The sequence below is a fragment of the Juglans microcarpa x Juglans regia genome, chromosome 1D (assembly GCF_004785595.1).
Source record: "Juglans microcarpa x Juglans regia isolate MS1-56 chromosome 1D, Jm3101_v1.0, whole genome shotgun sequence".
NCBI classification, from domain to species: Eukaryota; Viridiplantae; Streptophyta; class Magnoliopsida; order Fagales; family Juglandaceae; genus Juglans; species Juglans microcarpa x Juglans regia.
In genome coordinates this window covers 7,591,804-7,605,449 of record NC_054594.1, presented here as the reverse complement: position 1 = coordinate 7,605,449, position 13,646 = coordinate 7,591,804, and the positions used below count along the sequence as shown (strand labels likewise).

The following is a 13,646-nucleotide window of genomic DNA, read 5'->3' as shown; positions in this document are numbered from 1 at the left end:
GCTAAAAGCCACATGTTTTCAAACTTAAAAGACTGGCGACCCCTGTTCATACCCCCACTCTAGAGTAATAGGAAAATGATCGAAGCTGACTCGAGCTAGTTGTTTCTGACAGACTTCCGGAAAGTGAGCTTCCCATGACAGAGAGACAAGAAATCTATCCAATTTGGACCAGACCCGACCATTTGACCAAGTATACTCACCCCCTACCAATGGAAGATCCATAAGTTCCAGATTAAAGATGAACTCTGAAAACTCCTCCATAACCACAGAATTTCGATAATGCCCCGATCGCTCACTAGGGAAGCGAGTTACGTTAAAATCACCCCCCATACACCACGGCACATCCCAAACGGAATGTAGGCCCTCCAACTCCTCCCACAACCTTCTTCTATCCCTGTCTGCATTAGGGCCATATGTGCCTACAAAAGCCCATTCCCATCCATCAACAACATTTCTGAAAAGAGTCATTACTGAGAAATCTCCAATATACTCCTCAATCGCCTCAACCAATCTTTTATCCCATATAAGTAACACTCCACCTGAGGCACCCTTAGTGGCCAAGTAAGACCAACCCACATACGAGCATCCCCATAGGCTCCACACAATACTTCTATCAATAGGTTGCAACTTTGTTTCTTGAAAGCACACCACATCACCCTTCCACATCCGCAATAATGATTTGATACGGAGGCGTTTATTGCGATCATTGAGCCCCCGCACATTCCATGATATGTCTTAGGCTTCATGTAAACATAAATTGCCCCTCCCTTTCGATCTATCCCTTCCGCCACTCCCTTCCTTCACATCATAGTTAATGGAACAAGTTAGCCTTCTAAGTTCCCTATCCCGCTTAGAGGCTAACTTTGAACGATTAGTTTCAATATCCACAACAAGGGCCTTAAATTGTTCTTCATAGCCTTCACAAGACACCCCAAAAATAGCCTATAATTCTTCCACCTTTTTAAAAACCCAGTTTGAAGGACAGTTCCCAAGTTTAGAGCTGGGAGGGAGTGAACACAACAGGGTTATAGTAACTCCCTCCTCCCCAACATAATCTTTATATATCAAAGCCAATTGCAAGTCCAAATCTGCACCTGAGCCACTAGAACAATCATCTTCACCTCTGAATACCAAAATATTATTAGAAGTCCTCATCTCAACTTCAGATTCATTTCTAGTGCAATCCCCCATTAAATCCCCAGCAAAACCATTAATCTCCAAACAAGGCGCGCCTATCAGAGTCCCCTTACCATGTTGTGGCGTGATAGACAGTACCAAAGAGACACAGAAATCTCCGATCACCTCGTATGACGGTTTCAGTGCCATCGTTGTCGTCAACGTGCCATTCTCAGCACTACAAAAACTCAAGTTCGCATCTCTGGGCTCTACCGACACATCCTCTGATACCCTGGGCTCTACCGACACCATCCAACCTTCAGACGGTACCAAAGAGACATAGAAGTCTCCGAACACCTCATACGGCAGTTTCTGTGCCATCGCCGTCGTCATCGTGTCGTTCTCGGTGCTGCAAAAACTCAACTTCCATCAACAGTTCCCCAAAATTTCTCCACCCCACCCCTTTCCTCCCTTCCGGTATCGCAAGTAAGCCACACCGCTTCTCTTGACCAAACTCCGATATGGATAAAAAATTCTCAAACGAGTTGTGCTGCCTCTGCACAATCAAAACCTGAGTTCCATTTCTACACGATCTAAGAAAACCATAAGGCCCCTAAAAAACTGCACCTTCCTTCACCATGGCAGCCAACCAACCCAAAGATTCTTTGGTCCAAAGAGATAAACTTCACAGCACGACAGCTGCTCTCAGTGATTCTCCACCACCTTGCATTTATCTTCTTAAACTCAAAACATTTTTGATCGATAATAACATTCCTACTCAACCCCCTTACTTCATAACTACTCATAATGTACTGAAAGACTGAACTAGACAACACAGATAACCACCACTGTTAATAGTAAACTATCACCGGTGAGAAGGCATAGCATTTTTTCTCAAATGTACGGAGAGAAAAATTAGAAGAGAGAGAAAGAGTAACAAAGGCTTGTAAGCCTTTCATGCTAGAGAGTTGGAGTCTATTGATTCTATTTGAATAATGTATTCAAAAACTCCAACACGTGAAAGAGTGGATCATCTCATAGAATTAAAATTGTTCTGACGGCTAGTTAATCAACGGAAACTAGGGATTGAGAATGAGAAAATATGCAAACAGAGAGAAAACAACCATTTTCCTCTTGAAAGCATCAATTTAAGTTATTTTTTGCTTTTTATGGAAATATTTAACTTTCACTTTTAGATATGATTTCGATTCTGATTTGAGCCAAATTTTTGGTAAGAGTCTTATTTTATTACATATTTTATTTTTATGCAACAATTGGGATTTTGCCTTTTCAGGCAAATTTCTCATTATCTCGAATCTCCATAGCAATTTTGCCTTTAATTGCTCCCACCAAGCAGATGCTCAACCTTTCAGCTTGATGACGACCATTTTGACCTTCATACGATCTGGGACATTCTTGTAATAAAAAATACGTTCTACCTCGTGCAAGCAATTGATGTAACCCTCATCATCTAAGAAGATTCAATGTTTGTTCTTTATATGAGCTATTATGAGGTTCCAATTAGTGCAGTTCCTTGGATGGATATTCAGTGTTGCAAGGTTCTTAATAATGCTAATGCTAAACTCTCTCTCTCTCTCTCTCTCTCTCTCATATGGACAGGAGCTTTAGAGACAATCCTGACACTACAAAATCCCAATAAAAGAACTTTATTCTAGTAGATGAGAGTTTATGTGTAGTGTAATTGTGGAACTGTGAATGGGGATCATTTGTCGAATAATTATGTAATAGCAAGCGATCTGTGATCTTTTGTCTTCACTGTGTTTGGAATCAAATGGGTGGTGCCAAAGAAGCAAATTGATCTGCTGTTTGAGTGGGCTAATGGTTTTGGAAAGTAAAGGAGTTCTAATTTTGGCATGTTGCCCCCCTTTGATCAATGCGGGTGATGGGAAAGGAAATAAATAACTTTACATCTAGTGGTGAGGAGTTATTGATATTTATTGACTTGCAATCAGTGTTTTGGAGATCTTTGTTAGAGTGGTCTGTGTGCTTGGCATCCCTTATACAATTACATTTGTAGATTTTATTGATTCTCTTTCTTTTCAATTGCAATTCTTTAGAAATACTTCGTGTACATTTCGAGTGCAGATACATGTACTCCCTAATCTAGCTAAATTCTAACATATAGTTGTGAGAGAAAAATTTGTTCCCTACCACCTTCAGACTAGACTTTATAATAATGAATATTTTGGACGTCTCTATCTGTTAGGTTACCTTTTACCTTTTACATTGTTGAGAAAAGAAAAAAAAAAAGGAGCTTTGGTAGATTCATCAGAAGACTTTTCCCCCTTCTATATTGCTCCCTTTCATCTTAAGAAATACACAACTAAGACTTGATAGTTGATTCAGGGGAAAAGCGATTGGAGGTTCCTAGTTGGCTCTGTATCTAGTTTAGTCCCTGTTTCAGAATTTCTTTTTGTGTTTAAGCATGCTTGTTTTTGAGCCTCTTGTTGTCTCTATGGAAATCCAATATACTTTTGAATGAATCATAATGAACTAGAAGCATGAACAAACTACGGTTTTCAAATGTTTTGTGCTTGCAGTTTGCATGTGAAATTTCTTATTCAGCAGGTTGTATATCTATCCACTGTCGGTATATATACTGTTTCTGCTATAGGAATTAATGATATATCTTCATAATTTTAACCCACTGCTTAAATTTATTTAATAAAGATACTACAAATTTTCAGGTACCTTTGTCTATTATCCTTTTCATTGAATATAACAAATAAGTGAAACAGTAATTAATTGTATACATATGCTTTTGTAGAGCCATTTATATATGAAGTTCATCGGCTACGTGATGGAAAAAGCTTTGCTACCCGAAGAGTAGATGCAATCCAAAAGGGAAACATGATATTCACATTGCTCGCTTCATTTCAAGTATGAATTTGGTTGCATTAATTTGAGTTGGAGTTGGAATTTTGACCTGCAGTTCTAAAATCTTATGATCATCATGCACTTTTCTTGCCTTTGATATGTTACCAGTTGCAAACTGTTGGAATACTGGTTTGGTGGAGTAGGCCCTTTCGGAGTTTACAAGTATTGAGGAGTGTGTTGGGGAATTTACAGTGGCTTGGTGTAAGGGCAAAATCTGGTTTGGTGGGATAGGCATTGGTGCACTGGTGGTGGTTTGGTGCAGGCGCGTCTTTGGGCTTGGGCTAGGGCTTTGTTAGGTTCATTTTCCTAGATGGGTTTATCTTCTTTTTTTTTTTTTTTTTGCACCCCAACTAGGTGTTTTCTCTTGTATACATCCAGTGTACTTGGCTATGACTATTGGCATTAATAAATTTTTACTTATAAAAAAAAAAAAAACAGTTGGAATACTTGAATTTGGCCATAATTGTAACTGAGGTCTTTTACAAGAGTTTATAGATTGAACAGTATGACTAGAGACCCATGTTGGATAGACTTTCATTTGATTCTCTTTATGAGGATGGGAAGAATTGTTTGGAGAGAAGATTTCAGGATAGTGAGGTTTAAGAAGTGGAGAGATCTCTTACTGCTAATAAAGCCTCAGGTTCTGTTGGTTTTTCTTTGACCTTTTTCCAAACATGTTGTGAGATAGTCAAGGAAGTCATTATAAAGGTGTTTCCATGCTAGAGTAAGCTTGTTAGAAAATTTAATGCAACTTTTCTTGCTCTGAGCCTGAATAAACCAAAGGCCATTGATATTAAGGATCTTCAGCCTATATTAGTCTTGTTGGTGGGTTTGCAAAATCATTGCTAAAGTTTTGGAAAATAGGTTGAACTTGTTGTTGGAGAAGATTATCTCCAATCTCAAAACATTTTTGTCAAGGGGAGGTAAATATTGGATTCAGTACTCATGCCGAACGAGTGCCTTGATTCCAGATTTCAATCCTAGAATATTCTGTAGGCTGGGTATAAAAAAAAGCATATGACCATGCTATTTGGGATTTTCTATTGTATATGATGAGGATGGTGGTTTTGGGGAGAGATGTTGTGGTTGGATAGCTTTCTGCAGCTCTATGGTGCGTTTCTTGGTATTAGTGAATGGCACTCCTAATGGGTTTTCAGTATTTCTCATGGTTTATGTAAGGAGAATCCATTATATCCACTTCTTTTTTGTCATTGTCATGCAAGCTTCGAGTAAAATGATATCAGCAATGGAGGATGTGGGTTTACTATTGAGCTTTTCTATGGGACCAAGGGCTGTTGATGGGCTGTTTATTTCTTCATCTTCTGTTTGCAAAAGATACATTAAGTTTTTGTGAGGGGATTCCTTATCGTCTTTGCTCATTGCAGTTATTATTTTTGAAGATCAACTCCGAAAAATCCAGATCGGTTCCCATTGGTTCTATAGAAAATGTTTATAGCTTGGCCACTATCCTTGGGTGCAGGTTTCTTCATCCTCCCGTTGGTGTTGCTTTAAAGGCAAGATGTTTATAGGATGATATCGTTGAGTTGGAGCATCATTTGGTAGTATGGTAGCAGCTATATTTGTCTAAGGGGAAAATAAAAACTTTGATTAAGAGCACTCTATCAAATTTACCTACTTATTTCATGTCACTGTTTCCTGCTCTGGTGGGTATTGCTCATCATTTGGAGAAGTTGTAGAGGGACATTTTGTGGTGAGGTTTAAATGATGAGAACCCAGATCCATTTGGTAAAGTGGTCTATTGTGTGCTCTCCAATTTTCGAGGGAGGCTTGGGCTTTAGAAACCTTATCTTGTTTAATAGAGCTTTATTGGGAAAGTGGTTATGGTGCTATTTTTTTAGAATGTGAAAATTATTGTAGGGTAGTGGTGGATGCGAAATACAGGTGTGAATGGGTGGTGTTCTCTCGCAGTTAAAGGTTTGCATGGCGTCGGTCTAGAATATTTGGATGGGTTGGGAGGAGTTCTCTCTCTTTACCAGATATGGGGTGGGGATGGTTCTAAGATAAGGTTCTGGCCTGATGTGTTGTGTGGTGAGAAGGCCCTAAAGGTAATCTAGTCGGAGAATTTTAGTAGGTGGGGAGTGGGGATTATTGCTTGTTTTTGTGATATATTGTACTCCATATGATGGAGAAGGGATGGGGTGGATAGGCTTCATTGGACTCAGTTAAAGCGAGTGGACTTTTAATGTTAGATCATTTTAAAGAGCATTATCTCCTCATGGTAGTTTCTCTTTCCTTGGAAGGGAAATTGGAGGAATAAGGCTCCACTGAGGATGGCGTTGTTTGTTTGAACTGCAGCACTTGGGAAGATCCTTACTTATGACAATCATAGAAAGAGTCAAATTTTAGTTGTGCATTGGTGCTGTATGTGTAAGAGAAATGGGGTGACATTTGACTGTCTTTGTTTCATGGCAAGGTTGCAAGTGCTTTAAGTAACACTATTTTTGGATGGTTCAAGCTTAATTTGGTTATGCCGTATAGAGTGGAAGACCTTTCGTTATGTAGGAGAGCAATTTTGTTTTCTAAATGGAGCTACCATATGGAAGTTGATCCCATCTTGTGTTATGTGGTGGGCATTTGGAGGGAAAAGAATGAGTGAAATTTTGTGGATTGTGAGGAAACAGTGGTAGAAGGAAAGGATGTTTTCTTTAGAACTCTTTTCTTATGTATGATTGCCCAATCTTTTTTTTTTTACTTTTTAGCTTGGGTGCAGATCCTGTATACTCCACGTTTTCCTGGATTACATACTTTTTTATTATCAGTAAAGCTTAACTTAGTTCTCAAAAGTAAATAAATATAACCAAGTTAAGTTGATTTTGCAGAAAGAAGAAGAAGGGTTTGACCACCAAGAAGCAACAATGCCTTCTGTACCTCCGCCAGGGATGGTAAATAATATGCACTTTCCTTAGTGTTTCCTGTTTATTTATGTAGCAATTCTTGAACTTTGACTTACAGCTTTGGCCAATGGAGGGGGTTCATGAGAGCTTCCTTACCAATCCACTTCTTCCAAGGTAAGATTATATAGTTAACTGCTATTGTGTTCTATTTGTAAATTGGTATATGATTGTTTTCATGCTGATGTGCATGGACGGGTATAACCATCATTGTAACTTAGCTATGCGACAAGCGAAACTATTAACAATACCCATGTGTGCCTTTGCCACTGCTTATAACCTTTTGAGTTTACAGTGTTGGACATGCCTTATTCTTTTAAGCCATACAGTCCTTGTTCAATTGAGATTTTGGAAATTAATTGGAGAAATTTATACCGTGATCCAATAAAGTGTGAAGTCGAGTGTTGGTTTTCATCCCTCACTCTCGTATGGGGGAACTTTATAATGAAATTCAAAAAATAGAAGTTTTTTTTTTTTTTTTTTATATATATATATATAAGTAAAAATATTATATATATCAAAAGGAGTAACCAAGTACACTGAATGTATACAAGAAAACACTTTGCCCATATTAGAAGCCCCTAATGACCCAAAAAGCCCGTGAAAAAACAACCCAAAATACACCAAGCCTGACCCCAACCCCTTCTTTCCCGTAGAACTAAAACTCTACCCGAAAACCTAATCCCAACCCCGTGTTTCCCTGTCTTCACAATGCCTCCCTTTAGACTTCCCTCTAGTTGAGCTACCACCCTTAGCATCGTAGTTGATTGCCCAAGAAAAATGCTGTAACTTCCTGCTTTTCTTGAAACTTGATTTGGTTTCAAGCGCGTGGCTTGCCTCAATCGCAGTGATTAGTTCTTTAAATTGGTCTTCACATCCTCCATGTAAAATTCTCACGAATTGCTGAATCTCGTTAACTTTAGGCAAAATCCAATCCTCTATTGGAGGAAGAGAGACCAAGGGAGCAACATTATCCCCAGACACAGTATCCAACTGTACTCTCGACTCTAGACATTCCTCTACACAAGGCACCAGTGCCAAACCCATTGGTTCTCCAGCAACTCTATTGGTTCTCTCCAATGGTATCAGGGTCCCCATTGGAGATTCTGGGTTGACAGCAAGTCCCTTCACCTCTGGGGTAATAGCGGATCCTACATCTCCTTCAGACCTCGACAGTACACCATTTTCCTTTAACTCCGACGAGGGAGCCGTAGTTTTGGTATAAGGCTACCCCAGTTAGAAAGCAAAACCATTTTAGGATTTTTTTTTTTCTTTTAACTAAATTATGATCTATTTGGGAATTCACCATTCCCCTGGCAGCAAATATATACTTAAAGAAAGATGGTTAGGGATGACATGAATGTTGGCTTTCACTTGACATGTGTGGCTGCAGATGGGACACTGGCACCTAGCATATTTGTCAACCTTTACTTGCTTTGGAGATGAGAGAAAGACTTTTGCTCTTTTTCTTCTTATTGCTATGCTTCCTTGTTTATACTTGCTGTCTACTTGGGCTGTGCCCGTCCATACTCTTAATAAAATTGCATTAAGTATCAGAAGAAGATGCTATTTTGGTATTGCCACATTGACTATTCTATTATCCATGCTGCATGGGAGTTCTAGGATACACTTGGGCTTATTATTATACCTTCATAAACATGAAGAAATGTTTTTCTAAGTGCATATAAATGCATACCAGCCTTTTGGTTGCTAAGTCTCCCACATTCTTCTGAGATTCAAATGTTATGTGGATGCAACCTGGGAGCACTTGTCCATAAAGTGGCTGCCTGCTCCAGTTTTGGAAGAAACATTTCAACAATTCTTAAATTACAGAATACCTTCCTAAAGCATAGTGTTCCTCCATGTTAAAGACAAAAGATGCATGCAAGCCTGCATCAATAGAAACAAACATTCAATAAATGTGCTTTCACGCATGTTGGATACTATTCTGATAAGCTTGCGAGCCTCCTTTATAGGAAATCAGGGTAGGCTGTAGGTGCTTTGCTAAAGCCCAAGAATGAAGGGAACCGCAATCATGTTGTAAATTCTGGTTCATCTGGTAGTTAAACACCGAAATTTTTTGCTTTACATATGATCTGTCAGCTTTGGTTAAAGTGAACTTTTTAATGCTATCAATTCTATGCTTCTATTTTTAGAAAACGAAAGAGATGGATATTTATTAGTAGCCTTTTGCTGTTGTCTTTATGTTTTTTTTTTAGTTACCTCATTGGTTTCCCCCCCCTTAATGTGCACTTTGCCTCTATTATGCAACTGGATGGTTTTTCCTTGTTACTGCACCTTAAACATTGTATTTTGATTGTGATCTTAACAATTGGATCTCTAAAAGTTAATTTATGGATTTGAATGTAAAACTCTCGTATTAAATAACTAATTGTAGTTTTCGTGGATTCAGGACTTATCGGAACATCGTGGCAACAGGAAAATATATCCCTTGGCCCATAGAGATACGTTTTTGTGAGCCCAGCACTTCAACATATGGGATTAAATCTCCTCCAAGGTTATTCTCGTTTAATGTGTTAGATAATCATCTTTTTTTAGGGCTGAATATACACCTCACAAATTCTGGAAATTTGTTTGGTGCCTATCCATGTTTACATGCCACATCCTATGGGTACGTGTTTACTGTATTGCAGTTTGAGGTATTGGTTGAGAGCAAGGGATAAACTCTCTGATGACCAGGCTTTGCATAGGTAAGCAAGCCTTTTTACAAACTTGTATCCAAGTTTACTGGTTGATTATGCTTTGCTTGGATTAGAACTAAGCGGGATGAGTATTTGTATTGCTCATGCGAAATGGTCCATTGTCCTTTTGTCTGCTTTGAGTTTGAGGAAACCTTTTACTGTCTTGATAAAAAAAAAAAAAGATTTGGCTAGTGTATTTTGTCAACAATTTACACAATTGAATTGCTAGTATACCATGTGAACTTGATTAATAGAGTCCATGATGATCTATGATTAAACGAATAAATCAGATTTTTTCTTCTTTTTATAATTTATGATTATCTGGACTACCCTCTTCATCAGATGATTAATGAACAAAGGCTCAATTTACTTGGCTTTATTTTTTCTATTATTTTTCTTACCATTCTGTTTTGGTTGCTTGCAGATGTGTTGTGGCATATGCATCAGATCTAATATTTCTTAATGTAAGTTTGAATCCCCACCGTAGGAAGGGTTTGGAGACGATTTCTGTTAGCCTAAACCACTCGTAAGTATCTCCGTCCTACCAGTGTAATGAAGTAATTAGTGACCAAGTTATTTGACAAATGCGTAAAAAAAATATCAGAACATGTTTGTATGCAGTATGTGCCTGGTTTTAGATTTCGCATGAGAAGCACAAAGTTAAGTGAGGCTACTGTTTCAGTCTAGAGAGCTGCTTACTCTCTCTATCCATTATTTAAATGTGTTTCTGAATGGATTCACTGCTCTCCTTGGGGTGTTGGGTGGGTACCCGTATCTGGCCAGCCCAGCAACCCCGCCTGGGACCCATGCTGGATGGGGCCGGGGGGCTAGGTTCCACATGCAACCCTCTGCCCAAGGGGATGCGACCCCGGGGGGTATGGGGGGTGGGGTGGCTGGCACCTCACCCACATAGGGTGGGTAGCAGGCCCATCTCTCTCATTTGTCAGAAATGATATTTCTGGTCATGACTTGGATGTATCTCTTATTGGCAAACTATATTATCTTAACATACATGTAGTATATGCGTTTGACTTCATTGGCAATATTGGTTGAAGAGTATTTTCTTTGCCACATTTTTTCATTAACTATCGTAATTTGTTTTCATATTTCCTTTTCAGAATGTGGTTCCACCGGTCAGTCAGAGCTGATGATTGGATATTTTTTGTGGTATATGTCTCGCAACGTTTAGTTCTCATGCTTAGATTTGTTGAGGTGCTAATGCGTCTAGTTTTCTTTTTTAGATCTACAGTCCTGTTGCCAACAATGCACGGGGCTTTGTTTCCGGCCAAATGTTCAATAGAAAGGGAGAGGTAAAGACTTGATTACAAATTTATAAGAAATGACTCTTTCATCTTAGATTTTATCATTCCTAATCACAATGGTTATATAACATTATTTTAAGTCGTTGAATAACATTGTTCATTTGTACTTCTCTCCTTCCAAATGAATCTTGTGTCATCAACTGATTTTTGCATGTCTTAATGGCAGCTTCTTGTATCATTAACTCAAGAGGGCCTAATTAGGAAGGATAGAAGTCCAAATCCACCTGTCACATCGAAGCTGTAAACTGAGCACCTGTCCATACAGAAGAGACCTCTTACTATGTAGCTCTGTCATCTTCATTAGTTTTAAATAGAAGTCTGGCCACATGTTTTTCAAAAATTGCTCCCTATAATTGTCTTGTTTACGGCTTCCTCTTGTAGTTGTCTGATGGCTTGTGGGTGACTTGAGTAGAGTAATAGTTGCAGATCTTTAGTTCTGCACACCGTGCTCAGGAGGGAACCTTGCGTTCTCCCATTGCATTCCAAGTTGTAATGGTAACTAGGGCTGCTGATTCCACTTAGTGAACTCATCCTTTTCATGTTTAATGAAAATGGTTGTGTTGATTTTTCCTCTTAAAAAAATTTTTCAATCAAGAAACCACTGAGTCTCTCATATCAAGCTCTAGAAGCTTGTTTGAGTCCATATTGTGCTTTTGTGAGCTTAAAATCATGATTTGAAAAAAATATAATTTTCAAAACCTATATGTTGCTCAACATATACCTCATTTATAGAACTATTTAAGAAAGCACTTTTAACATCTATGTGAAAAAGTTTGAAATCTTTATAACAAGCATACGCAAGTAACATTTGAATAGCTTCTAATCTCGAGACAAGTGCATATGTCTCATCCTAATTTATTCCTTCTTCTTGATTGAAATCTTGGGCTACTAGTCTAGCCTTGTTTCTAGTGATGACTCTAGCCCATCTCTCTTGTTTCTAAAAACTCATTGTGTTCCAACAATACTATGAATTTTGGGTTTAGGAACAAGTGTCCAAACATCATTTCTTTTAAATTGATTTACCTCTTCTTGCATAACTAGAATCCAACATTCATCAAGAAGTACTTCATCAATATCTTTAGATTCAATATGAGATGAACAAAAAAAAAAAAAAAAAAAAAAAAAAAAAGCAGTAATTTCTAAGAGATGATTGAGTACTTACACCTCGTGATAGTTCTCCTAGAATTTGTTCTGTTGGATGATCTTTCATAAGTTTTCTCTGTTTAGTTGCATATTGCATTAAGTTTTGATAATTTTGTTGATATCTTTATCTTGGACTTCCTATGTGGTGTTCTCTTTATTGAGTTTAAGGCTCTCCGTGTTCTTTATAAGTTTCGTTTCTTCATCAACAGATTTCAATTTTACCTATTTCTATGATCTTTCCTTTTGAGTTGTCTCCAAATGTCATGTGTCCTCCATCTTTGAATGTAAGAGCAATAAACTTAGTTTTATCTCCAAGCATGTGTCTTGAGCATCAACTATCTAGGAATCATTTGTTTTTGCTTATAGAGGGCTTCGTACATACGTACCATTATTCATTTATTAGTACTAGAAGAAACAAAGGTTTTTAGGTACCATATAGTCCTAATAGTCATTATATGTTTCCTTCTAATAGGACAAACAATTGTAATATGATCATTTCTATTACAAAAATTTCATATGACTTGTGACGTATATAAAGAACTTGAGTAATTGTAATAGTTCTTTGAAAAAAATTACTTTTATGAAAAGCGTTTTCAGTACTAGACTTGATTTAGAAGATTTATCAAAGAAGTTTTTCTAAGGTTTGTATTTTTGTTTTGGCATATATTCCAAATTTGCTTTGTCAAAAGCACATTTTTTATTTCCAATAAGTTTTTCAATTTTTTTTTTTCCATTAGTAAATTTTTCAACAATCTTTTCAAGTTGTCACCTTCTTCAACTCATGATTTTCATTTTTTGAAACGATATTTTCTTTTCTTAAAAAGTCAAATTTCATTTATTAAAAAATAATTTTTCTTTCTCAAAATAATATATTTGATACCTAATTTCTCAAGTTCCACATGTAACTCTTCAAAAGTTTTATGCAATTCATCATATGAAGTATTTTCAATTGAAATATTTTTTTTATAGATATTTTCAATTGAAATATTGTCAAGATTTGCTACCTCAAATGCCATCTTTGGAAATAAGACAAAGATTTGTCATTTCTTCATTACTTGTATCGTTGTGTGAGCTACTCGAATCATCACATGTAACTTTTATTCATTTCTTGTCCTTGTTTCGATATTTATTTAGCACAAGAGATTGTCAAAAATGACTTGCAACACAGGATTGCAAAGGACGTAATATTGCTTTTGTTGGGTGACAGTGCGGTAGTGTTGCGTTGAGTTTGATGGCCTTCACAAGAGAGTGTAATAGATTCGAAACTGTTCATACTTGTAAAGGAAGAAGGTCTGCTACGTATTATAGAGAGAGGGTGGAAAAAAGAGCATGAGCTACTGGTGGAGTCAAGCACAATTCAGTGGCTTGGGAAAACACTGGATGAATGCTTGAGAGGGGAGAAGAGGGAGTTTTATAGCACCACCAGAAAAGGATGTCGTAGCTTTATAGCACAAAGGTGCTAGAATAGCTATGGAAGGTACATGGTGGTTGCAAAATATTATGAGGGAGGAAGAAGAAGCTTTATTTTCATACCTGAAGGGAGGGGGGGAGTG

The 13,646-nt window shown here is 37.6% G+C and overlaps 1 protein-coding gene across 6 annotated transcripts in view; it reads left to right on the top strand.

The window, feature by feature from the left end:
* Positions 1-11,986, top strand: part of LOC121268047 (acyl-CoA thioesterase 2-like) — a 31,471-nt gene extending 19,485 nt beyond the window's left edge. For 2 of the 6 annotated variants that reach the window (XM_041172200.1, XM_041172184.1), the window contains 9 exons: positions 3,905-4,017; positions 6,855-6,917; positions 6,988-7,043; positions 9,340-9,444; positions 9,581-9,637; positions 10,053-10,154; positions 10,747-10,795; positions 10,870-10,938; positions 11,117-11,986. In XM_041172200.1, coding sequence (XP_041028134.1) covers positions 3,905-4,017; positions 6,855-6,917; positions 6,988-7,043; positions 9,340-9,444; positions 9,581-9,637; positions 10,053-10,154; positions 10,747-10,795; positions 10,870-10,938; positions 11,117-11,194 — 692 coding nt within the window. In that variant the 3' untranslated portion in view covers positions 11,195-11,986. The remainder of the gene's footprint in view (positions 1-3,904; positions 4,018-6,854; positions 6,918-6,987; positions 7,044-9,339; positions 9,445-9,580; positions 9,638-10,052; positions 10,155-10,746; positions 10,796-10,869; positions 10,939-11,116) is intronic. The other 4 variants (XM_041172159.1, XM_041172191.1, XM_041172168.1 and 1 more) reach the window with 4 other exon arrangements.
* The last annotated feature ends 1,660 nt before the right edge of the window (positions 11,987-13,646 follow it).